Source organism: Eurytemora carolleeae, unplaced genomic scaffold (assembly GCF_000591075.1).
Source record: "Eurytemora carolleeae unplaced genomic scaffold, Eaff_2.0 scaffold401, whole genome shotgun sequence".
Lineage (NCBI taxonomy): Eukaryota > Metazoa > Arthropoda > Copepoda > Calanoida > Temoridae > Eurytemora > Eurytemora carolleeae.
Window position 1 is genome coordinate 308439 of NW_019396469.1, and position 26807 is coordinate 335245.

Here is a 26807-nt window from a genome sequence, read left to right on the forward strand (position 1 = left end):
AAATTATTTCCAAGGGGGGGAAGAATCACATAAATCCTAAGTGAGCCCTTTTTGAGAAACCTCCATGTGCTCTATTTTTGAACCTAAAAAATATAAATTTTCTGAAATTACATTTTTTGGGGAAATCAAGTTATATAATTAACTTCTGAAATGATATATTGTCTAAAATTCTTGACATGACATGAAATGTCAAATATCTAAAAATATTTGCAACATTTTCTAAACTTGATGTGTGGTCCAGAAGAACTGAATTTTTACAAAATTGAAGAAGTTTGTACTGTGTGTACAGAAAATTGTGTAAATATTACAGAATTCTTCGACGGAATTTTCCAACTTTTGTTTTCTTTTGCCAAATATGATACGTTTTAAAGTTCGATTCTCTAATTGTTTGTATATAAAATACAACTGGAATGCCCGGCGTTGCCAGTGCACTTTGAAAAGACGATTTTTGAAAAAAATGACTTTTGAAGAAAAAAATCAATATTTTTACTTTATGTTACTCCCAGGGTATCCATAGTTTCTGTAAAAAAAAATCAGCAAATTTGGTTCAGCCGTTTTGCCAGATAAAGCTATCGTATATGTATATATATATATAAATATCAGTTGAAACGCAACAATCTTCTTATAACATTTTATTCATATATATATATATTTGAACGAAGAGCTTTATTATATAGATATTATTAACCGTGTCCTTGAAATTATGCCGAAAAATCTAAATCAATAAACATCTGAATAATAAATAAAGCATAAAGGTCTAGGGTAGGCTGAAAACTGGTTTAAACCAAAATTGAAAGGTCTGGCTGAACTTTAAAACTGGTTTCAACCGAAGTTGACGAAAATCATGAAACCGATCTTTAAAAACACAAACATTGCTGTCCTTGTTATGTAATATGTGCTACAGTATAAGTAACTTGTGCTACCTTGTACGTATGTGCAACAGGCTACATTTTATATAACAAATGCTACGTTGTATATATATGCTTCCCTTTATGTACCATGTGCTACACTGTGTGTAACATGTGCTACTCTAAATGTAACATGTGCTACACTGTATATTATATGTGCAACACTATATGTAACATGTGGTACCCTGTATGTAAAATGTGCTACCCTGTATGTATCATGTGCTACCCTGTAAGTAACATGTGCTACCCAGTATTTAACATGTGCTACCCTGTATGTAACATTTGCTAATCTGTATGTATCATGTCCTACCCTGTAAGTAACATGTGCTACCCAGTATGTAACATGTGCTACCCTGTATGTAACATTTGCTAATCTGTATGTAACATTTGCTAATCTGTATGTAACATGTGCTAACCTGTAAGTAACATGTGCTACCCAGTATGTAACATGTGCTACCCTGTATGTAACATTTGCTAATCTGTATGTAACATTTGCTAATCTGTAAGCAACATGTGCTACCCTGTATGTATCATGCCCTACCCTGTAAGTAACATGTGCTACCCAGTATGTAACATGTGCTCCCCTGTATGTAACATGTGCTATACCCTGTTTCTAACATGTGCTACTCTGTGTCTAAAGGTGTCTACCTGTCCCTATATTGATGGTTTAAACCATGGTGACGTGTTTACGACATCTTAGAATACAATTCTAATATTTGAGATAAGCTGCTTAACCATTCATAAATCAGGGACTCAGGCCAGGGGCTTTACGTTTAGTTATTTTTTTTTAGGGATTTTAACCATTTTAACCATTTTTAATTATTAGAAATTTCACATTTCACGCCATGAATCGAATTTAACTAATTTTGTGTTATTTAATAATTACAACATAAAAAAGTTGATTAAACGTTACAACCAGAAAAAAACGTTGTCTTACAGATCATTTTTATTCCTAGCTAATTTTGACAGAAAAAAGTTAATAATAGTTTACTTAAGGTTTCTTAAAGTTGTTAAAAGATTTATATGTTCAGATTTTAAAAATTGTATTTTTTCCCTTGCTAATCTGTTTCCTTTTGTATATATCACGTATTTCGCTGTAAAACTACCCCTTGAAAGGGCCTCTCTTTTTTAAATGCCCATCTATCTATCTATCTCATCTCTCTCTCTAACTATCTATCTATCTAGAGGTGGAGGCGGCAGTTTTACTTGAACCATGAGTCCGATATACCTTCAATAAAAATAAAAATTCTACCACATATGTAAGTATTAGTTAAAAAAAAACTTTTTCACAAAATAAAAATTCAAAACTTGAAGGGACTTAAAGGGGGGTGTAATTTTATGTGAACTTCGCTGCAAAGATGGCAAAGCCCGAATTACAACAGTAATAAAAAATAATAATGATTAATGATTAATAATGAATAATGATTATTAATAAAGAAGATATTCTCGTTATTCTAGGTTTAAAACTGATTAATTCTCATAATTGCTATATGTTTCCTGTAGCATTTAAATGAACAAGTCATTTTTGACGGGAAACCACAATTGACATCATCATACTTTATCAAAAAAAGCTTTTAAGGGTACCGTTGTGAATCGAGAATTGCCATCTTGCATGTTTGGCCACTTGAAATTACGCTTACAGTCCCTTTAAAAGTTTAAATCGTCTAGAGCTTGATAAAAATACAAGCTACAAATGTTTCTGAAGATCGAAATTATAGAATTTTTAAGAAACATTTTTTACAAAAAACACAATTTTTTATGTATTTTATGAATATCAAAAGTTCGTTTTGAAATCAGATAAGATTAATCAATCATTTTACAAAATGCTAATACTATTTATTAACACCATCTGTTAAAATATTGGGCGATGTGACGCGGTACGTCTAATGTACGTCTAATGTACGAAGTTTTGGGGGTTTTTATTCAGTGAGCCTTACCTTTGGAAGCTATTTTCTCCCATTGAAAGAAGAATTTTCTTATTAGCTATTTTGTACTTTTTTGTTTGACTATTGGAATATAAAGTGTTCACGCTATTTTCGACTGATTTTGAATTGTAGATCAAAATTCGACAGGGAACATCTTAAACGGTAACACTAGTTACTTTTACACTGTCAGTTTTACAATATCAGTTTTACAATGTCAGTTTTACAATGTCAGTTTTACAATGTCAGTTTTACAATGTCAGTTTCAACTTTCAACAAAAAATACAAACATTGAAGTGCAACTTTAAATTTATTTTTCAAACATCAGATGCAGCTAAAAAATTATTTCCAATTTTACTCAAAACGTACAAAAAATCTTTGCGCAATTATTGCACAATGTTCGTGCAAATAATTTCGATTGGAAACCCTACTTTAAAGTTAAATTTCAAAAATCTTTTAATGAAGCTGAATATTGTACTTTGATCGTAAAATGTAATCAGATATATTTAATATTAATATTAAATTACAGTGGTTGAATTAATTATCATATCAAATCAATATGTTTATTACACGATTTTAAAGTACTTTGCATTTTGGCCTCAATGTATATTTTTTTAACTTCTATATCTTTTGCAATATTAAAATGATAAATCTTTGATATTTAAAAATTTGAAATTAGAGTTTGAAGTAAGTTTTCTGTTCTTTTGGTAGCAAAAGAATTGAACATGACGGGAATTATTGAACGCAAATATTTTATTTGTATATATTTATAATGTTGATGCTTTTAGAAGTTTTTGTTTTGTTTTGTAATTTCAACATTTTATAAAGCGAGACACAATAAAGTACATATTTTTCTCGAAATCTCCGAAATGGTAATTTTTCTGAGAAAAAAATTTATTTTCAAGGATGATTATTTTTGTATTTGTTATAAAGATAAATTTGTATAAACAAAAAGTCAGGTTTTTAAACAATTTTTATAAATGATAAAAAACAGATTAATTAAGAATTAAACTCAAGGACAAACTTGCTATATACATAAGGGAATATATTTTTTATAGTACATATTGCCTCTAAGAAAAGTAAATAACCCCCCCCCCCCCCGACAAATTTCTGTATTTGCGGAAACGCCTCTCCTAATCGTAATCAAATTTATGAAAGAAATAAGAATATAAAATCTGATAGTGTAATGAAATAGAAGATTTTTGCTTAAAATACTTAAAGGAACAGTAAGAGTAATTTCATGTGACACTCCATGCAAATATAACAATACCCGATTTACAACGGTACCCTTGAAACCTTTATCTGGTCAAGTATGAATTAGATATCAATGTTTATGTTTATTTAAACTGTTTATTTTCATTTGCGGTTTCTCTGCGAAAGTGACTTGCTTTTTTCTTTTTTTATAAGAAGCAATAGAGAAGCTTATCGAAATAAACACTTTTAAAGTGAGAAAACTATCAGATTAAGGTGCCAAGGGTATTGTTGTGAATCGGAAATTGTCCTCTTTGCATGAAGGGTCACTTTATCAAAATCAAGGTTGAATTTAATTCTTAAATAAACCCGGGTTCTTTTCTATCTGCAGTATTAAGTTTCTACTTTTGGATAATTTGATTAGAACACATATTTGTTTATTTCTGGCAATATTATACTATAATTAACTTCCCAGACACAAACAACATATTATATTTAGAAAATGTTTTCTTTTGTAAACTTCTCGAAGACAAACAGAACTTAACTTACATTACGCTAGAGATAGAAGTAAAATTAGTAGCGATCAAACCCGAATTGAATTCGGGATCAGCCTATACCCCCTTTAAATTTTAGCTAACACTCCTTTTAATCTTATTCAATAAAATTATAAAAGTATGAACTAACAATTTAGTTTCTTTTTTTTCAGGCGTATTTTCTGTTCCTGCCAGTAGCTGTATATAGCACCTTTTTTCACAGATTCTTAGGAAAATACGCAATTCTTTAGAATCTTTCTTTGCTTGTATTCGAGAAATAATTAGATTTCTGTATTTTCATTAGGATATCTTTTATTGCTCTTTTCTTCCAACAGAAATGTCAAGTTACCTTTAAACCCTCGCAAACTTTGCCACAAAATAAAACTCATATTTGAAAAGTTTATCGCATCATTTGAATTTACGTTGATTTCCAGTTTACATTAAATATTTAATTAGATTGATCGCGTTTCCTTTCGATAAATACAAAAATTTAAAACATAAAATGGAGGATTCGGAAAACAGTTTAGAATCGGAGAACTAATCTGGTTTAAAAGAATTTATCGGAAAATTAATAAATTGCGTAATTTTCTAGATATTTCCATGAATTTTCAAATTTTCAACATTTGCACGGCATTTTCTTTTTGTTCTTTTCTTTTTTACGATGAAATTAAAACCTGCTGGGATTGATCTCGAGATGATGATGGAGGTAAAAAATATTTTTTTTTCAGATATAATTTTTTAAAAATTCAGATAAATAATTTTTTGTTAACTTTGAAGTCGAAACTTATCAATTGACAAATTATTTCGTTTTAAATGATTTATTATTATTATTTTATATATTATATATATTTATTGCTATCCCTACGTATATATATAATTATCCCTACTATTAGAGCCTTTCTAGAACAATTATAAGTATTGCTACAAAAAAATTGAAATTGCAAGAATTGAAAAAGAATGCTATATTCTACTAATGCATGAAAAATTTAAAAGTATTTGGCCTGAATTTAAAGCTAGTTACATCCGGAGATAAAATGACGTCAAAGATGACCCTTAAATCAGCTGGCTGAGTCAATCTAGGTTTTATACTACGCATCTACACTCTATGATTAGGCCTTAATTATGCATACTAATGCCTGAATAGGCCTAGCGAAGCCTGACAACTTTTATACGTCTGAGTTTTAGAAGGTTTCTCCCATGCGTTTAAAGGATTTGATCTACATATTTTACAGATAGGACAATTTACATAATAAACAGATAGGACAAGACAGGTTATACAGATAGGACAAGACAAATTACACAGATAGGAAAAGACAGATTACACAGATATGTCAAAACACATTACACAAATAGAAAAAGACAGATTACACAGATAGGACAATTTACAAGGACAAGACAGATTACACAGATAGGACAAGACAGATTACACGGAATACGAAAAGACAGATTACACAGATAGTAAAAGACAGATTGCAGAGATGGAACTAGACAGATTACACAAACAGGACAAGACAGATTTCCCAGATAGGACAAGACAGATTACACAGAATACGAAAAGACAGATTACAAAGATAGTACAAGACAGATTTCACAAATAGGACAAGACCAATTACACAGATAAGACAATCAGAAATTACACAGATAGGACAATACAGATTATACATATAGGATAATTGAGATTACACAAATAGGAGAAGACAGATAACATGGATAGGAAAAGACAGATTACTCAGATACTACAAGACAGATTACACAGATAGTACAAGACAGATTACACAGAAAGGACAAGAAGAAATTACACAAATAGGACAAGCCAGACTACACAGATAGGACAAGACAGGCTACACAGATAGGACAAGACAGGCTACACAGATAGGACAAGACAGATTGCACAGAAAGGACAATAATAAATTACACAGAAAGGACAAGAAGAAATTACACAGATAGAACAAGACAGATTACTAAGTATTGTACAAGACAGGTGCAGCTAATACTATCCAGTATTTTTTGCATAAACTTTTCGGTCAGATTCCCATCTCGATTCTTCATCTTTTCCTCAGATTTTCAGAAGGTGGTGTAAAAATGTCTAAATGTTTCTAACAATTCATGAAGCAGTTCTTGTTCATATCTTCCCAACTGTTAACACTAAGATGTTGATATTAATATAATTCACGTGGTCAGGAATCCTTAATCTACAGATTCTTAGTTTTTATTCATTCAGATAAATATCAGCTCAGAGGTTAGAACTATTGTGTGGAGTATCCTTAATCTTGAACGTTTGATCTCGATATCCAATGTGGACACCTTTGAATTGAAGGATAAATGCTTAATTCCTCAATTCAAGTTGTCCCATGGTATGACCATGCCACGGGATACCGAAGATGTTTTTTAAATTTATCCGTAGGTCTGGATAAGATGAAGATCAATACTTGATCCCGGGATACCGAAGAGGTTTTATATTAATCTGCTGATCTGGTTAAGATGAAGATCAATACTTGATCCCGGGATACCGAAGAGGTTTTATATTAATCTGTTGATCTGGTTAAGATGAAGATCAATACTTGATCCCGGGATATCAAAGAGGTTTTATATTAATACGCAGATCTGGATAAGATGCCGATCAATACTTGATCCCGGGATTCACAAGCACAAAAGATCAAACCTCTAAACATTCAATATGAACATCAATACATATATGTTGACGAAACATTGGAAATGTGTTTATATCTGAAAACTGCTAAATTTTGCTGAATTCTTTCACTTCTACAGAACCTAGAGTTGCATATAATAAAAATTAGGATCATTCATTTTGCTGGTGTGTTGTAAATTGTAAATGTGAACATGAAGAATGACAAATAATTAAAGCTATTATACGTCAAAGTTAAACTTTATAAAGCCAAGGTCTCGACTTTATATTTGCATTCAATAATTATATTTCACGTCAATTCTACCAAGTGAATTTACTGTAAAACTAAAAGATTTTTAAATATCGTTTTCGGGTAGAAATAGGGTTACCCAAAAAGAATGAGACTTCGGAGACGACTGTGCGTAATTTATACTTTCTTAAATTCATGATTGCCTGCAATGGTAAACGTAATTCTTACTTTGCCAAATCATTAAATAAGCCTTTAAAATCTAGATAGATAGATAGATAGATAACGTTTATTGCTAAAATACATGTATCTGTATACAGAACGAGTTTACAATTACAAATTGATGATTATATTAACAGTACAAGTATAAAGCAATTAGGTGGAAAATAGCTCTTGGCTGTTTTGATTATTTTTTCCATCTAATTTCAATAATGATAACAACACATTTCAATTAAATAGATTTAAGGAGAACTATTAGAGATCATGGTGCGATTTTATCTTATGCAAAATAAATTATACATTGATTAGAATAACTAGAGTTTTAAGTAATTTGTCTATATTTAAGGCAGGCGATTTAATTTACTTTTAGGGTCGTCATATTTTCATATTTTTAGGTCGTCTTTATACAGTATCATTCTTTGCGGGTCCCCCTGTATAAGTGCTTCGACGAAAATGTTAATCAATCCCTTTAAATTTTCTGCGTCGTAACATTCTGACCCATCCCGCCGTAGTCCTTTCACCTGACATGATCCACCCTCCCCCCACCTCCCTCGGTTTGCAATCACCTGGCCGGGGCAGACGAGTCATTGCCCCACCCCCATCCCTAAAAACCCAACCCTCAAACCCCACGGCCTTGGAGACCCTTGCCACGGAGTGTCCCAAGATATTTTTCACTCATTAATTAAACAAGATCTAAACTTTCAAGTTAGAATGTTCTGCAGCCATCAAAATTATTTTTGGACACACTTTCATAAAAAATAGAAGATTTTTGATTTTAATTTTTGGGACAGCCGTTAAATTCTACGTCACTGCGTGATAGGGTAATGTTACTTTTCCAATTCTTAGTAGGGGGTCGGGGTAATGTTACAATATATTATAAATAGATATATAACAGTCATAGTTGAGAAATATTAAGTTTCACACTGTTAGTTCATTCAAAATAAACTGTACAGTGTACCGTGTACTGCCGTGTACTGCAAAATAAACATCACGTGCATATCTTCAAGTGTACTGCAGTTTAAAGTTTAGAGTTTATAAGTAAAATGTAAAGTTGAAATTACAGTTTACCGTTTTACTATGGAAAAAGTACAAGAACCCCCCCCCCCCATATCTTTGATAACAATTAAAGTGTACTACAGCTATTTGTTTACTTTACTCCCTGAATCTGCAGTACACCTTAATGTTCAACAAAACAATGGGGTCTCCTGGTGTAGATATGCGTAGTAGATGCAGAGTTCAAGCCAATTTTCTTTCTTGCAACAACACATTAGTAAACTCTCCACAGAACGCTATTATATCTTCGGTCAGTGTACTGCAAATTACTACAGAACGCACCGAAAGCTTAGTTGAGGGTGAGCACTTTGGGAATTTTATTCCGAAATATGACTGATTGGGATAATTAGTGTTTAAATATATACAATTTTACTTTTGCATTTGATGCAATTTTTTTGAAACTATTATTGTGCACTTTACCATGCATATATGCTCACTTTATACTAAATTTCCTTATAACAGTGCTATAAAGAAATCATTGTGCTATAATGTTGAAAAAACAGTGCTATAAAGTAATTATCGTGCTATAATGTTTGTATAACAGTGGTATAAAGTAATCATCGTGCTATAATGTAAAATTACTGTATATTATAGCACTGTACCATAAAGTTTGATTGATTTCCGGATTTTTTAATAAATGTTTTGAGATTTGTGAAGCTACATTTTTTATTTTTAAAAACATTTAAATATTTAATACAATGAAAACACTACAAAAAACAATTTTACTCTTTTCAAACATTACATATTTACATTTCCCTCCAGTGTGTTCACAATGATGACCCTTTCATTGCTATGAATAATTTTTGCTATATCCATGCCGTGCATGGAATGAGTCTCTGAGAAGCTGTTCTGGACCTTCATGATATCTTGCCTTACTGAAGAATCTTGATAATCAATAATTGCTCCTCATTCATTTTTTGTACTAAACCGCATTCTCCTGCTGGAGTAGATTCATTGTTATTCAGTAATGTGGCCATGTGATTAACAGCATTCCTGCTTGTATGTTACAAAAAAATCGGTCATCTGCGCTGGGGTCAAACCAAAATCAGTAGCAGAAGGTTTAGTTTCTTAACTTTTGAAGATCATCTTGTACTTTAGGTAGAAAGGTTTCAAGTATCTTAGCCCAATCAGTCTTTCCAGTTGATCCTCTAGGTACTAAAAACTTTGAGAATTGCTTGTATGTTCTCTGTTTCACACGCTCATGAACAAAGAAAACTCGATCCTTGTGGTTAGAAAAATCTAGCCTCAGATCCATGACTTCAACCCTCTTAAGACCTCCAAAGTAGGAACAACAACAAGAGCTTTACGACCAGCCAAATCGCCGTTGAAGGATTTTAGTTAGGTTGAAACTCTGGGATACACCTGAACCTTTTTCCCATACTAAGCCTTGACAATTGATGCTAATCATAGAGTACAAAATCCAGAGAGATTCTTTTCGACTCTCAGATGCTTGAAATAAGAAAAAAACTGGGTTTCACTCGGAGCTTGAGTTTCTAGTTCATCAGCTTGGAAATACTCTTTAAACTGGTTCCAGCTCTTTACATACAGAGGGCGGCTCTTTTCTTTAATACTTTCTAAAGCCTCAATATCGCTTAGGATCGACATCCTCCTCTTTTAAAATACTGAGATCGACTGAGCTTTGAGGGGTTTCGATGTTGGTTCCCGGTTTCTTTCGAAATTTTTTAAGATTTGTAACATGGCATTAGATGCACATTGATAAAAATCAAATTTAACTTATTTCATGAATCCTATTTTGTAATATGAGTTATTAAACTCAACCAAATAGGCTGAGGCTCATAAGTAACCCCATTGTATCAAGACAAGTCCACAATAGTTTCATAAAATTACCTATAACACTGTTATTTTGGTGCAACGTGCTATGCAGTTTTTGGACTTAAATTTGCTCTTTATCTTGAAGGTTTTCGATAAAGAGAAAATTTCTGTCCACAACTTTATAGCACTGCGAACCAAAATAACAGTGTTATAAATAGTTATTATTATACACATATTATTATATATATTATTTAACCATTTATTATCCAACAATATTATACTGTATCTTAATACGAAATGGTAGTAAAAGATCATTAAAAATGGGAGTACCGGACACAACAGGAAAATGCGAAACTAGAAATATCAAAAATCCATTATTTTGTACAAAAAAGGTATGAGCGCCATTTCTTATTTTTTTGTTTTTCAAGAAAAACTTTGTTTGGTTAATTTTTATTACATGTCGCCTGGACCATGCCTTCCCCCCCTCACCACTCTACTTTTACAAAACAGAAACCATAGTGACTATCTCAAACTATTTTAATCTAACCTAACCTGGAATAGTGTGTTTATTTTATATCCACACATGAGAGGAGGGTAGGGGTCGAAAGTATAACATGTTAACTCTGTTTTCTTTTTTACCATTTTAGTGGCCATTTTGAATTTTTTTCAAATCAGCTGATTTAGGCGGAGCAGAAGAAGCGAAAGATCTGGAAACTAGTTTTGACCGGAGGTCCCTGTGGGGGCAAAACTACCGGGCAGGCCCGACTCTCAACCTTCTTTGAGAACTTGGGTTGGAAAGTGTACAGGTAGGACACGTCTTATACATTTATTCATATTCTAATGAATTATCTGGTAAAGGGTACCGGAGACGGCGACGGTTTTGTTGGCCGGCGGCGTCAACTTCGCTGAGCTCCCACAGTACGCTGCCACGGAGTTTCAGGTTTACCCGCATTTCTTCCCAATTGTCGTCTTACATTTTTTAAAGATTAATATTTGTACTGAAGAATGTGAAGAAACAATATTTTTATAGATATTATTGGAAGCACTCATGAACCTAACTAAAGAATATTAAAAAATATTATTATAAAAGTCAAAAACTTAAATTCTTTTAAGTTAAATAAAGTCGTTTACAAAAATACTTGTTTCCAGGAAAATCTGTTAAGAACCATGATACAGATCGAGAACTCTTTTTTCGCTCTTGCAGAGGCGAGTGAGCGAAACTGTCTCATAATTTGTGACAGGTAGAATAATAAGTCTGGGAAGAAATCATCATCATTGAAGTTCTATATTGGAGACCCCTTTCATTGGAGACCCCATTAACGTCTCATTGGAGACCCCCAGATTCTCGTTGGAGACCTCATCTTTACATTGGAGACCCCAAGAGTTTCATTGAAGACCCCATATTTTCGTAGGAGACCCCATTATTTTGTTGGAGACCCACATATTTTCGTTGTTGACCCCCATATTTTCGTTGGAGACCCCCATATTTCCGTTGGAGATCCCCACATTTTCATTGAAGAGCCCCAACGTCTCCAACGAAAGAATGGGGACTCCAATGAAAATATGAGGGTCTCAAATGATAATTTGGGGGTCTCCAACGAAAATATGGCAGTCTCTAACAAAATTATGGGGTCTCCATTGAAAATATGGACTTCTACAACGAAAATATGGGAGTCTCCAATAAAAATATGGACTTTTCCATGGAAATAACTCCAATGAAAATATGGACTTCTCCAACGAAAATATGGGGTCTCAATGTAAATCTAAGAGTCTCTAATGAAAATATGAGGGTATCTAAGAGAATCTGGGGGTCTCCAACGAAAATATGGGGTCTCAAATCTCGATGAAAATCTGGGGTCTACAATGTAAAGATGATGTCTCCAACGAGAATCTGCGGGTCCCCAACGAGACGTCCATGGGGGGTCTCCAATGAAAGGGGGTCTCCGATAGTACTCCAAAGATGATGATTTCTTCCCAGACTTGTAAAATAACTAAATTTGTAACATTAAAAAAAATGTCAAAACCACATTATTATTAACTAAAATACAAATTCCATTTTGAAAGTGTTTAAATTTAAATTTTAAAAATAAAGAGAAATTAAGTTTTAACAAGAAAACAGTAGAGTTTTTGTCGTAGTCGTTTTTTTATTCTAAAATATCTAAACAGGGTGCCCCGTAACCAGTTTTAGAAATACAGGGTTACCCACCATAGATTTGAAGACGACCTGAAACTCTTGAAATATATTTAATGATTTCGCAAGGAAAGAAACAAATTTATAGCTGAAGGGAATTATTATTTTATGAGTAAACATTAAGTAATAATTCTCCGCAGTCTCATCCTTTGTGGGTAACCCTGTATGTCGGTTGCAACAATTTTAAATTATAATTTACAATTTTTAATTGAGGTAAACCACAGAAAATGTTTTTTTTATAAATTTTTTTTTATTTTGGTAAATATGTGAAATTATGAAAAAACATGCTCGCACAAAAACTTAAATTTTGTATTTAGAAAAAATTTGTCTGAATTTCAGAGGGACGATGGACGCCTCGGCGTTCGTCTCGAAGGAGGAGTGGGAAGAGATCCTTCTCAAGAACGGGTGCGACGAGGTAAGATCGAGGGGTATGACCGAGGGGGTATTATTAATTTTTTAAATACTATTTTTACTATTATTAAGGTTGATATTAGGGATAACCGTTATCACCAAGTTGTCCATTTGGTAACTTCGGCGAAGGGAGCTGAGAGGTTCTATTCCATTGATGATCATGCGACAAGGTAAAAACTACAGGGTGTCCAATAAACATGGGAATTAAGAGATGACTTGAAAATCTGATACTTGATTAAAGGCAAGAAGTGTATCATATGTATCTTTAAAATTCGCGGAAATATTAATAATTTGAACAATTTTGCTGTTTTTTAATAACTTGAAATCTGGAAAGATTTCTAAAAATCTCCGTCAACAATGATGGCGCAAAATTGGAATAGCTGATACTAGTAGCTTTTAATGTTGATTGTTTCAACTGGGATGCTACTAAATTGTGTTCATAGAATGACGCCGCGCGAAACAACGACAATATAGAATTGGTCACTTCATTCCTATTTTTATTTGGACACCCTGTATTATGAATTTTGAAAGCAAAAACATTTGGTTTACTTATCCTGAGGCATTTAAAAGTTTTTATATATAGAATTACAATAAAATTTGGGTGTCTTTCTTAATAAATTTTTCAGCGAATTTGTTCGAAATTTAGAAAATAATTCAAATTAAAAAACATTCTTACTCAAATGTTGAGGGTTAGACTTTGTAATTTAAGATTAAAATCAGACTTAAGGGCGATTTTTTTACTTCTTTTAGAAGAGGAACAGCAAGAAGTCGCAGACGTGTGGTCAATTATAAAAAATAGCCATTAAATGAAAAAAAAGTTATATTTAAAAAATTGTTAAAATAGATACTTCTTTTATAGTTTCCTTAAAAAAGGTACATCAGGATCCATCTAAAAATTTTAGCACATTAGACTATAATTGTTAAAACACGTCTTATCAGTTCCTTATCAAAGACGACAATTAATTTAGTTTTTATCTAGAAAGGAAGGGTTAGAGGAGGCAAGGGAAAGAGATACAAGGGCAGCTGAAGCTTGGATTGGACATCCTTATGTAGATATTATAGATAACAACAGGTAGAACATAATCCGTGTTTTTCTTATCAAATATATATATATATCTATATATAAATTTGGCTTGTCTGTCTGTCTGTTTGTCTGTTTTTATGTTTGTTTGTTTGAATCCAATAAACGTCAAAACGGCTGAACCGATCGGGCCCAAATTTTTTGTGGGACATCTAAGGACCCCAGGGAAGGTTTATGAAAAATCAAAATTTCAAATATTTGTCTCCACCAAAATTCGGTCGTCATTAAATTTTTAAAAATTTTGAAAATCCGCGAAATTTTTTGTGAAAATCCGCGAATTATTTTTGTTTTGTTTTACGATGCACACAAAGAGAACATGTTCACAACTAATTTAGAAGATGGGCGCGAAGCGCCCTCTAAGGCTAGTATATATATATTGCCGTTACAAACTTACAAGGTGTCCCAATAAACATGAGAATTCAGTGACGAATTCGATATCGTCTTTTTAAATAATTCTTTGATTTAGTATAGTGATACCTAATGAGAAAGCTGTAATTTGTAAGAGTTTCACATTTTGTTTGTTTATGTTTTGACTGAATACGGTTGTAAAATTACAGTATACAAATAGAATAAACTTGTCCGTCTTCACTGTTCATCTTCCGGAGACATTGTAGACACATCTTTACAGTCTTTTACACTTTTCATAAAATAAACTCTAGCAGACATGATAATATTATGGCTTTAGAAGTTAGGTTAGAAGCTAATTCAAACCAAAGACGATAACGAATTCGTCACTGAATTCCCACGTTTTTTTTGGGACACCCTGTATATTATTTAAATACGCAGGGTAACCCATGGATTAACAAGGTCAAGATGCGTTCAGTTTTATCCATTTTAATTGAATCACGTTTTAGTCTATAATTCATTATTCACTCATCTTAAAATTTACAGCATAAATCTTTTAATACTTTTATCGCAATTCAGACAAAAAGTGCGAAAGGGAAAAGGCTAAAAAATTATGTTTAATCGGTCAAATTGTGATCGAAAGTCGCAGCTTTCTGGCAGAAGGTTATCTGCCTGCCTACACAGATAGGACTTAAAATGAAAATCTTTAATTGTAGTCTTTTAATGTTTTGGCATAAAAGAAACAAGTTTTAAGTTACTGGAAAACATGAATATCAAATAATGTAGAATGAATAAATTTAATATACAGATGTCTCTGAAGTTTTATTCTCTGTGATTATATTCTGGATACAGATTTTTCTTGTCATAAAGGGGTTTTTCAAAAACAGGAAAAATTATAAAGAACTTGATAATTTCAGATTCATTTATTATTAGCAAATTTGTTAATCTATTATTAGCAAATTTGTTAATTTATTATTAGCAAATATGTTAATTTATTTACATTTTTTTATTTAGCGATTTTGAGAACAAGATTAACCGTCTGATCAGCTGTGTTGCTGTTAAGATGGGAATACATATTGGAGATCGTCTTAAGGTAAAACTTATCAGTTAATTGTTAAAAACTCGTCAATTTTTAACAATTTCCTTAAAATGTTAGATTTAAAAAATCATTGTTAAATCATCTACAAATATATATATATATACAAGCAAATATGTACATATATAAACGAAAAATTACACATATAGATTAGTTCTTTAGGGACATATTTCTCAATAGAAATTTGTGAAGAAATCAATGGTAGAATCATTTATTTCTTTATCATCATTATATTGAATTTCGATTATTCGTTATAAATTTGTTTTCAGATTTTTTTATATGTCCTCTTTCCAATACAAATTCCAAGAAATCTACAGTAAATGTTTGTGAACACCAAATATTACAGAAACTGATAGCTGAAAAAGATTGCTTATTTTGGATGAGACGAGTTAATTTTTGTTTTCTCATTCTGTTCCAAAACAACTAAAGATTGAATTTGCGTTATTGCTGAACACATATGCGTAAAACTAAAATCTCACAGATTCCTAAAAAATGTCTCTACAATACTACATTCTCGGTTCAACTACCATACATTGCCGGTGACTCCCTTTAGGTTTATTTATTCTTTAAAAGAGCTGAACACATATTCTATTTTTCTACTATTCCAACCTGTTGTCGGAGCCATGCACAGCACAAATTTATAAAATAGCATAGAAAATATTCAGTTCGGACCAAACCATGGTTTTTTGAAAAATTGAACGAAAGACAACCCTTGAAACTACAATTATTTATGCGTTATTGTAAATCGAAGAAATGTTCAAAGTATTGTAACTACTGAGGATCGTCATGATAGACGTGAAACATTATGTTTAGTATAATTCTTTATTTAATAAAAATGTGAAGTTAAAAACTGAAATATATATATATATATCCATAGACACAGTGTTTTGATACAAGGATCCCATTCTTTATTTAATAAAAATGTGAAGTTAAAAACTGAAATATATATATATATATCCATAGACACAGTGTTTATATATATATATATATATATATATATGTTAGCTACAGCTGGCCAAACGGCGGGACCGAATGGGCTGATTTTTTTTTAGGAAACTCGTGGGTACCCTGGGGGGTAACAAAGACTAAACAAAATTCGAATTTTTTCAAAAATCGAAAAAAAAATTTCGAAAATATTTTTCTTTGAAAATTTTAAATTTTCTTTTTAATTCATGGGCAACGCCGGGCACTTCAGCTAATAGTAATAAATAAATAAATGTGTGTAGGTGAATGCAAGGAAGGTTAAGTTTGCTATCAGTGGACCTCTGCCACCAGATTCATCATTCCCAAGCTTTAGAGACTTTGAGGTACGGTAATTACATTAAATCTACATTGTATAATGTACAGTACACTGTAGAATGATTTAGAGACTTTGAGATACGGAACATACACTACATGTACATTGTACAGTGGGCAGATCACTTTATACTGATTTAAAACTTTGCAATGTATTTGCAGTTTGCACTTCATGTACATTGTACAGCATACACTGTACAATGATTTACACTTTGAGGTACAGTATTAATAGTAAATGTATAGAAAATGAAAAGATTAATCATAAAAAATAAACTATTGCAAATATAGTATCTTCTTATTCCAGGGGACGTAAATTACTAACCGTGCCATTGTTCCAAACCTGATCCCAATCCCGGTTTGGAACTAACTTCCCCTGTATCCTAGTATAGCTTCCCTAGTAAAATAATTATTATGTATTAGGTTGTGCACCACTACCTGCAAACTGCCAGCAGGACTATGCAGAGTAGACTACGGAAGAGGGGTCGACTTGGGAAATGGTCGTACATCCATACCATCAGGAAACAGGTACATGAACAATTCCCGTATATATTGTACATATATATACATTGTACAGTGTACTACTTTGATGTTTATATCTGTGTTTAGATATGTGAAAAGGCGCAAGTTGAGACTTTATCAAATTATCAGAGGGGTTTAGCCGAAAATGTTAGAAATGAAAAAAATGTTTGAATGTCTTTATTTTTGCAACCTGATGATGAACGGTCTTAAGTCTTTTTTATGTGTATATGATTTAACAACATTCTTAGTTTACAATATCAAAGCTCTGCAACATCAGGTTGCGAAGAGTAGAAAATTCAAGATTAATATGAGTTATCAGTGCTTGAAGGGGGGGGGGTGTAATGAGTACAATGTGAAAACAAATTAATGTGTTTGCAATGTATATATGTGAGACGAGTAAATTTTAAAATATATGTCGGTTGAGTTTTATAATAAAAAAATAATAGTTTGTATTACTTCAGTTTCTAAAAAAGATTAATTAAATGTTGAAAAAATATTTAACAATAATTTGTTTAGACTCCCAGTCAAGCTGGCGGGGTAATATTTATTATCAGATTTTCAGACAGATCACTCAATCACATTTATTTATTTCCTAAAAGGGACTGTTAACTTAATTTCAAGATAACACCCAATTTAAAGGGTTAACTTTCTTATTCAAAAAATGATAAAAATATTCTTGTTTTTCTATCTAAAATTTGATAAATTGATACGGCCGGGAAACAGTTGTGAATCAACTCTTTTTTTTGGATTGTCATGTTATATTTCGCTAATAGTCCCTTAACAGGGGCCCCTCATCATATTAGGAGATTTAGGGGAAACATTACATCATTTTCCTAGATTTATTGTAAAGAAAACTTATTTATTAAAAATCATTTTTTTGCAGTTTAAAGGAAAATTAAGATTATCTCATACATGAAAATACTTTAAAATTATTACTTTGATTTAATATAGGCTTAATTTCTAAATACATAATTATCTTTTTCAACTCCTTAAACTCTTCTTTTGAAGGCAAAAACAAAATTTACTTTTTTTTCATGAATATATAAATCCCATATATATTATATATAAAAATATATATTTATAATAATCTTCACACTGAATTGTAAAGATTTAGTAACAGAACAATTGTTCTGTTTTAAGTAATATTTAAACAAAAATAAAAAGCGATCCAAAATGTTTTCCTTAATATTTCTCAAAATGATGAACGGTCCCTTTTTTATCACTTACATTACTGTTAACACTTTATTTACCTTAATACCCTATACAGTAAGGGTGATTGATTTGTGATTTTTTTAGAAATCAGCCAGACGCCCACATGAGGTCGCTGCGTTTTTACTTAAAAATAAATATTGTGATCAGAAAAAAAATTCAAAATCGTCCATAGGGTTGCGAATTGAGGATTTAATATCGGAAAAATCGCCGTAAGGCATAAACAAATATTCAAAAAAGTAAATATGATACATAATTCTCTTGGAAATTTCATGCTGAATTCAGATTCGAAAACCATTCTTAAAGGGAGTGTTCGCGAAAAATGAAAGGGGGTATAGGCTTCATGCGATAAAAAAGCGCTTTTGATCGCTACTAATCTTACTTCTACCTGTTGCTTCTATAGGAAGAAAATTGTTAAAAACGACTTATACTGAAGAACGTAGTGTCCATACAAATTCAGAAAGATGCAACATTAACTCGGATCGTAAACAAATAAATTTAAATCCAAACAAATCATTCAGATATTACAAACAATAGTCATCGATTATTTTTCGACGCATTCGTATATAGTTAATATTTCATAATATTTTTGATTTTGTTTTTTTAAATAATTTTTGCCGGCGCTGGATTTTCAAACATTCCTGGAAAATATGAAAATGTCGTCTTCATTATCAAAAATCCTCGAAACAAGAATAAATGTTTTCAAAAGTAACTCAGATCATGAAAAATACAAAATATTAACTATTTACGAATGCGACGAAAAATAATCGATGACTATTGTTTGTAATATCTGAATGATTTGTTTGGAATTAAATTGATTTGCTTACGATCCGAGTTGAATGTTGCATCTTTCTGAATTTGTATGGACACTACGTTCTTCAGTGTAAGTCGTTTTTAACAATTTTCTCCTTATAGAAGCAACAGATAGAAGTAAGATACGTAGCGATCAAAAGCGCTTTTTTATCGCATACAGCAAATTCATTTTTCGCGAACACTCCCTTTAAAAATATTTAAATCTAAAGAAGTTATGGCCAAAAAACGGTACTAAATTCCGGGTTTTTAACTTGTTAATGTTTTCGATGAGTTTTTTACCTCTAACTCACTGAATTTTCAATTTTTTTAAAACGCTTTTCAGATTTAAATTCAGCATTAAATTTCCAAGAAAATTATGTATAACATGAAAATAAAAAATAATTTTTTTTGTGGCCTAAATATTAAATCGTCAGATCGCAACCTTATGGACGATTTTGAAAATTTTTTTGATTGCAATATTTTTTTTAAGTGAAAACGCAGCGACCTACGGTGCCCGGGCGGTTGGCTCAATTCCAATATTGATCACCCCTACTTTACTCACATTTTCTTATTTTTTTCTCGCACATTTTCACATTTCAACGACGACGTAAAAAAAATATATATATGTTTAGGGAAAACCCAGTCTATTTGTACCTATTCATTGTTTCATGTCATTCAGAATTCCAAAATGGAATTAATTTATTTATGAGCGGAAAAAATTACATTTTTATTATTTCGTAAATGATGAAAACAGTCTTGATGACATAAAATACTGAAGTTAATAGAAAACATTTAAATTTTTTTTAAATTTCTGTAGTTTTAAAATCATTTGGGTTTATTACAAAAATTCAAAATTATATTTGTACACCGAAAAAAAAATCACTTTGAACTTTTCTATTATTTTTTTTTTACATTTCAAAAACACTTTAAATTTCATATTTAAAACTTGAGAATTTTGTTGAAAAAGTCAAATTTCGTCTTGTAATATTCATTTTTAGATAAGGAATTGTTTATTCCACTGAAACCCGAGTCTAAAAGGAAATTGATTTTCTGATTTTCATGTAAAAATATCAAAGGCGGATTTTTTTGTGACCAGTACTTTGTATTTTTATTAAAAGTCGTAATTAGAGTATCTACATGCAGTTACAATTATTTACTTTATAGACAATAGTAGAAATTCAAACAAGTTATATAAGTCCTATTTCACATTAATCAAAAAAGAAATAAGTCTGAAATTATGGAGAGATAAAACTTTTTGTTAATTTTTCCCGGAAAAATTCCAAAAATATGAAATAAATAAAACTCAATTTGAAAAGTTATCTTTGGATAAATGGTTTTCATTTTCACTTTATTCCCATCAAGTTTATCAGTAAGAATTGAAATACTAGACTTTTAGGCCGACTCTAAACCCTTTTCTAATAATAATTCTAACTTAACCTTCCATTTCAGGTTTCTGGGCAGGTTATTGAAGTTAAAACTCCTCTAACTCATAGGTGAGAATATCAATGTCAATGTCAAATAGATGAAAATTCGGTGCCAAGAAAACTTTTTGTTCAACCTTAAAAGAAATAGTTTGTATAATATATATCAGCTCTTTTTGGGATTAAATTCGAACCCTTAGTTTCTGTACTGGGACTTCACCCATCTGCTTGATTACTTTAATCCAGTTTATGTTTAGGGATTACACCCACCTACTAGATCCCTTAAATCCAGTTTATGTTTAGGGATTACCCCCACATACTAGATCCCTTTAATCCAGTTTATGTTTAGGGATTACACCCACCTACTAGATCCCTTAAATCCAGCTTATGTTTAGGGATTACCCCCACATACTAGATCCCTTAAATCCAGTTTATGTTTAAGGATTACACCCACCTACTAGATCCCTTGAATCCAGTTTATGTTTAGGGATTACACCCACATACTAGATCCTTTAAATCCAGTTTATGTTTAGGGATTACACCCATCTACTAGATCCCTTTAATCCAATTTATGTTTAGGGATTACACCCATCTACTGGATCAGCAGGATCCCCTGCATCTGACTGTAAATAAGATTAGAAGATGTTTTCTCTACAATAACCAGTATTTTCAGGTAAAATCACAATCACACTGTTAGAAACAAAATCACAGCTTGTTCGTAGTAATGAATAACCGAAAATATTTTAAAACTAGCTGAAGGGCCCGACGTTGGCAGTGATAAAAAATTTGAATTTTTTTTTTCGAATTTTACTTATAAGTGTCAAAAGAAATTTTAATAATTCGTCGCCCTTCGAAATTACCTAACATCTAATATTAAATGTTTAGCTGGATATCTACAAGGATCCCTGCTGTAATGTTTCTAACATTAAATGTTTAGCTGGATATCTACTAGGATTCCTGCTATAATGTTTCTAATACTAAATGTTTAGTTGGATATCTACTAGGATTCCTGCTATAATGTTTCTAATACTAAATGTTTAGTTGGATATCTACAAGGATCCCTGCTAATGTTTCTAATACTAAATGTTTAGTTGGATATCTACTAGGATTCCTGCTAATGTTTCTAATACTAAATGTTTAGTTGGATATCTACAAGGATTCCTGCTAATGTTTCTAATACTAAATGTTTAGTTGGATATCTACAAGGATCCCTGCTAATGTTTCTAATACTAATTGTTTAGTTGAATATCTACTATGATTCCTGCTAATGTTTCTAATATTAAATGTTTAGTTGGATATCTACAAGGATCCCTGCCATCCTAGATGTAAAGGTCTAATGCTTATAGAGACCTACACCACCTTAGCACCTAATGAGGTCATTGACAGACTTCCCAAGTTCCTCAACATTGATCAGGAGGTACGAGGTCATAATTATACATAGTAGTATGTCATCTTACAGGTAGGAGGTCATCTCACAGGATGTAGGTCATCTTAAAGCTAGCAGGTCATCTTGCAGGTAGTAGGTCATCTTAAAGGTAGCAAGTCATCTTACAGGTAGCAGGTCATTTTACAGGTACTGGGTAATCTTACAGACAGCTAGTAGTTCATCTTACAGCTGGTAGGTCATCTTACAGGTAGCAGGTGATCTTACAGGTGGTAGGTCATCTAATAGGTTGTAGGTCATCTTATAGCTAGTAGATCATCTTACAGGTAGTAGGTCATCTTATAGCTAGTAGATCCTCTTACAGGTAGTAGGTCATTTACAGGTAGTAGATCATCTTACAAGTGGTAAGTCACTATACAGGTAGCAGGTCATCTTAAAGGTAGCATGTCATCTTAAAGGTAGCAGGTCATCTTACAGGTTGTAGATCATCTGACAGGTAGTAGGTCATCTTACAGGTATCAGGTCATCTTACATGTTGTAGATCATCTGACAGGTAGTAGGTCATCCTACAGGTAGTAGGTCATCCTACAGGTAGAAGGTCATCCTACAGGTAGTAGGTCATCCTACAGGTAGAAGGTCATCCTACAGGTAGAAGGTCATCCTACAGGTAGAAGGTCATCCTACAGGTAGAAGGTCATCCTACAGGTAGAAGGTCATCCTACTGGTAGAAGGTCATCCTACAGGTAGAAAGTCATCCTACAGGAAGAAAGTCATCCTACAGGTAGAAGGTCATCCTACAGGTAGTAGGTCATCCTACAGGTAGTAGGTCATCCTACAGGTAGAAGGTCATCCTACAGGTAGTAGGTCATCCTACATGTAGTAGGTCATCCTACAGGTAGAAGGTCATCCTACAGGTAGTAGGTCATCCTACAGGTAGTAGGTCATCCTACAGATAGAAGGTCATCCTAGAAGTAGAAGGTCATCCTACAGATAGTAGGTCATCCTACAGATAGAAGGTCATCCACAGGTAGTAGGTCATCCTACAGGTAGTAGGTCATCCTATAGGTTGAAGGTCGTCTTACAGGTAGAAGGTCATCCTACAGGTACAAAGGTCATCTTACAGGTAGAATGTGAACTTATTATCTGTAGAATGCTGACTATTCTCTAGATAATTAAAAACTTGTAAAATGTTTCAATATGAGAGACTGTGTGTAGTCTGTAGAGTGTTAAAGTATTTTCAAGTGAGTCTCCAGTTTAAAGAGACACGCCCAATTCACAACGGACCCTTTAAATATTTATCTGTGATGACGAAGATGTCGTCGTTTTACAAGCGTTAAATTTTGACAATTTCCTTTTTTTTTGCAGCAAAAATCCAAATCTACTTAATTCTTGATCAGACACGATACTGTCATTAATCGGACATGCCACTCTCCAAATTAAGGTTCACTTCAAATTTCGTGTACAGTCCCTTTTTAATATAAATGTGTTTAAAGGTGACTGGGGATCCTGCTTTCTCCATGTTTAATCTCAGCTTGAGAGAGGAGTGGATCAATAATAAGAAGTTCTGTCACAGACTCTCAGATGATGAGGTATACGGTCGATCATCCTAATAATGCAAACATCCTTGACAATTTTGCCAATTACTTCTTTATACTAAATTAAAACAAGTTCTGGACAGTTCTGAAGGTAATATGTCCAGGGCTTGAAAAAGGAAGTGCGGTAAGATCAAAGCCCAATGAATTGAGACACTCCATAGTAAAAATGAATGCAAGTTTTATAACAGTCTGGATCTATGTGGATTTTGGGTACAAGATCAAAATATAGATTAACATAGAAAAGGAAGAATCTGCGCACACCTGATTTTAGCGCGCGTGCGAGATATTGAGAAAATCTTAATATGCCCTCTTGAGTATTATCTCTCTATCTGTCTAACTTTCTCTCTATTGATAAGTTTTGTTTATTAATATTTATATTTGTAAGCATTAATACATTTTAATTTTTATCTTATAATTATCTATATATTTATCTATATCTATCTATTTATCTTTATCTATTTATTTATCTATATCTATCTATTATCTATGTCTATCTATTGATCTATATCTATCTATTGATCTTCATCTATTTATTTATCTATATCTATCTATTTATCTTTATCTATCTATCCATCTATATCTATCTATTTATCTTTATCAATCTATTTATCTATACATATCTTTTTATTTTTATACCTTTCTATTTATTATTTTTCATATTTAATAAATCTAATATCTATCTATCTATCTATATATCTAGGATGATGATGTAGAGGCCACGCAAGAGGCTCATGATAGATTAGAGGCTGTTCATAGGTATAAAATATTTATTATTAGTCCTTAAAAATAGATTTATTCTAAAGATTTAAAATCTTAGTTTCAAGTCTAAATCCTTTAGTCACGCCCAACCGGTGTACATTTGAATATCCGAGCAGGGTCAACCTTATGCGGTCATAGTTTGGACTGAACTGCCAATTTACAATTACTTAAGTGCCTACACTACACTTACACTTTTTCAATCTCATAGTTGTGAGCAAATTTTGGAAAAAAACTTTTTTTATTCATAGGGTAAGATGGAGGACGGTCGACTGGCTGGTCGGTGTTTAAAAAATCTAAGTTTAAACTTTTTTGAAGCCCTTGAAACGTTGTTGTAATGTGTCACATGTTATTATTTGTCAAAAGTAAAAAATAAGTATTTTCAACATTTTTCTGGCGCATTTTTTGAACTTTTTTGGAGCCTCCCTTGCACCCTAACCATTAAAGTTTAAGGTATATTTCATGTTGTACTGAATTATTAGGCCATAATCTTCTTACATCTATCAACAGTTAATAGTCTTAAGTGTACACTTAAGCTGAATAGCAGGACAGGCAGTTAACTACCAACCCCCCTGAGCCCAAAACTTAAGACAGGGTATCGTTATGAAAACCAGTTTTAGAACCCGGGTTTCATAAATGGGGTAATTGGCAGTTTTCTGAATATCAATACTTGTGTTATAAAATATTATTTTCTTTAGTTTCTTAATATTCTCTATTTTTTTCGAATCTTTTAAATCAAAATCTACACAAATGTTTAGACCCCAAACAGGAAACTCGGGAGTTTCGTTCAACGATACTCTTTTAAATTTTGGGCTCAGAGCCCAAAACTTAAACCAGGGTATTGTTATGATAACTAGTTTTGAACTTTTGGAACCCGGGGGCCGGGATCACTAATGGGGTAAAGCAGTTTTGTCGATATCATTATTTTTGGTTATGAAATATTATTTTATTTTGTTTCTTCATATCCTCCAATTATTTCGAATCTCTTACATCAAAATCTACACAAATTTAAAGACCCCAAAAAGGAAGCTTGGGAGTTTCGTTAAACGATACTTTCTTAAATTTCGGACTTTGGCCTGTATGGACGTTATTCCGTTTTTTTTATTCATTGTACGCTATATATTTAATATATAACGATGTACACTTTATTCTATTTTTGCTAGAACATTTACCTAGGTTATATCTATTAGAAACTTAATTAAGTACAAGTCAGTTTAAATTCAACCATCTTCTTCCATATTTTAAGAGTTTCGGTTCATCATTAAAGTTCCATCCTTTGATGAAAACCCTGTTTACCATTTCACTTCTAAATAAAAGTAGTGGGTAGGGGTTCTATAAAATATGATAAAATCTCAATTAAAGTTTTTTACTGAAGCTTATACACAGTTTAAATAAAAATTTTCAAACAAAATTAACATAATTCTCTATTTTAGGAAATCTTCGGTCGCCGATTTTCTGGGAGCTGGTCTCTCCGCCTCCCCCGGCATATAGAAAATTTATATATATTTAAATTATGTAACATTTTTTATTTAAATTCTACGTTTGGTTACTGCAAATATAGATAAATATATATATGTGTTAAACCTGTCTTTTGAAAATTACAACTTTATTAATTGTAATTTAAAGCTTTTTTTCTTTAATCTAAGCTTGTGCACTTTTCGACAAACTAGCCAAGGGAAAGGGACTATTTAAATTCGTTTCTTTATAGTGATATTTTTAAATGTGCAAGATACTAACTGCCATAGTACTGTAATTCTCCTGGAGTAGAACCATGATTTATAGAAATATGAAATGGGTAGAGAGAGGTTGAGAGGTTGGAAAAGAAAATCACTGGTTTTCAAGGTCTACTCCATTTTAAAAATTTGGACAGCAAACTTGAAGAGTTAAGATACTGGGTAGGTTGAGAAAAATTAACAAGTATTCAGGAATCTATAATTGACATGTATAACATGTTTTTTTCAGATATGTAAATAGATCATTCCATAATAAGTCAAAAAAGTACGTAGTCTAAGATTATGATATAATTATGAAAATCAACCAAAATGAAAATGTTCTTATATTACTTTTATAAGAGTTGGACTTCCAGATCCATTCTACTATACGAGGGAGGGAAGGCAACCTCCCCGCACAGCTTACGAACCTCATTTTACCTATTTGCGGCAGTGCACGTCCCCGGCTTCCGAACCTCCCCCAAATGAAATATTCTTTCACAGCTTCTTACAATATCCTTTGGTTAATT

General features: G+C 32.0%; 1 protein-coding gene across 4 annotated transcripts; it reads left to right on the forward strand.

The window, feature by feature from the left end:
* The first annotated feature begins 4769 nt into the window (after positions 1 to 4769).
* On the forward strand, positions 4770 to 26133 carry LOC111703863 (TRPL translocation defect protein 14). 4 transcript variants are annotated; one of them, XM_023475937.1, is made up of 18 exons: positions 4770 to 4785; positions 5147 to 5260; positions 11157 to 11278; positions 11331 to 11412; positions 11622 to 11713; positions 13003 to 13078; positions 13147 to 13244; positions 14054 to 14146; positions 15515 to 15593; positions 16823 to 16903; positions 17313 to 17417; positions 17928 to 17948; positions 20862 to 20905; positions 21413 to 21506; positions 22125 to 22250; positions 23711 to 23806; positions 24513 to 24568; positions 26002 to 26133. In XM_023475937.1, exons 2-18 carry the CDS (start codon positions 5216 to 5218, stop codon positions 26057 to 26059), a joined length of 1368 nt encoding a protein of 455 aa, XP_023331705.1. In that variant the 5' UTR covers positions 4770 to 4785; positions 5147 to 5215; the 3' UTR covers positions 26060 to 26133. The 4 variants fall into 4 exon arrangements, with proteins under 4 accessions (XP_023331705.1, XP_023331702.1, XP_023331703.1 ...); XM_023475934.1 differs by lacking the exons at positions 4770 to 4785; positions 5147 to 5260 and adding an exon at positions 10778 to 10864; XM_023475935.1 differs by lacking the exons at positions 4770 to 4785; positions 5147 to 5260; positions 17928 to 17948 and adding an exon at positions 10778 to 10864.
* The last annotated feature ends 674 nt before the right edge of the window (positions 26134 to 26807 follow it).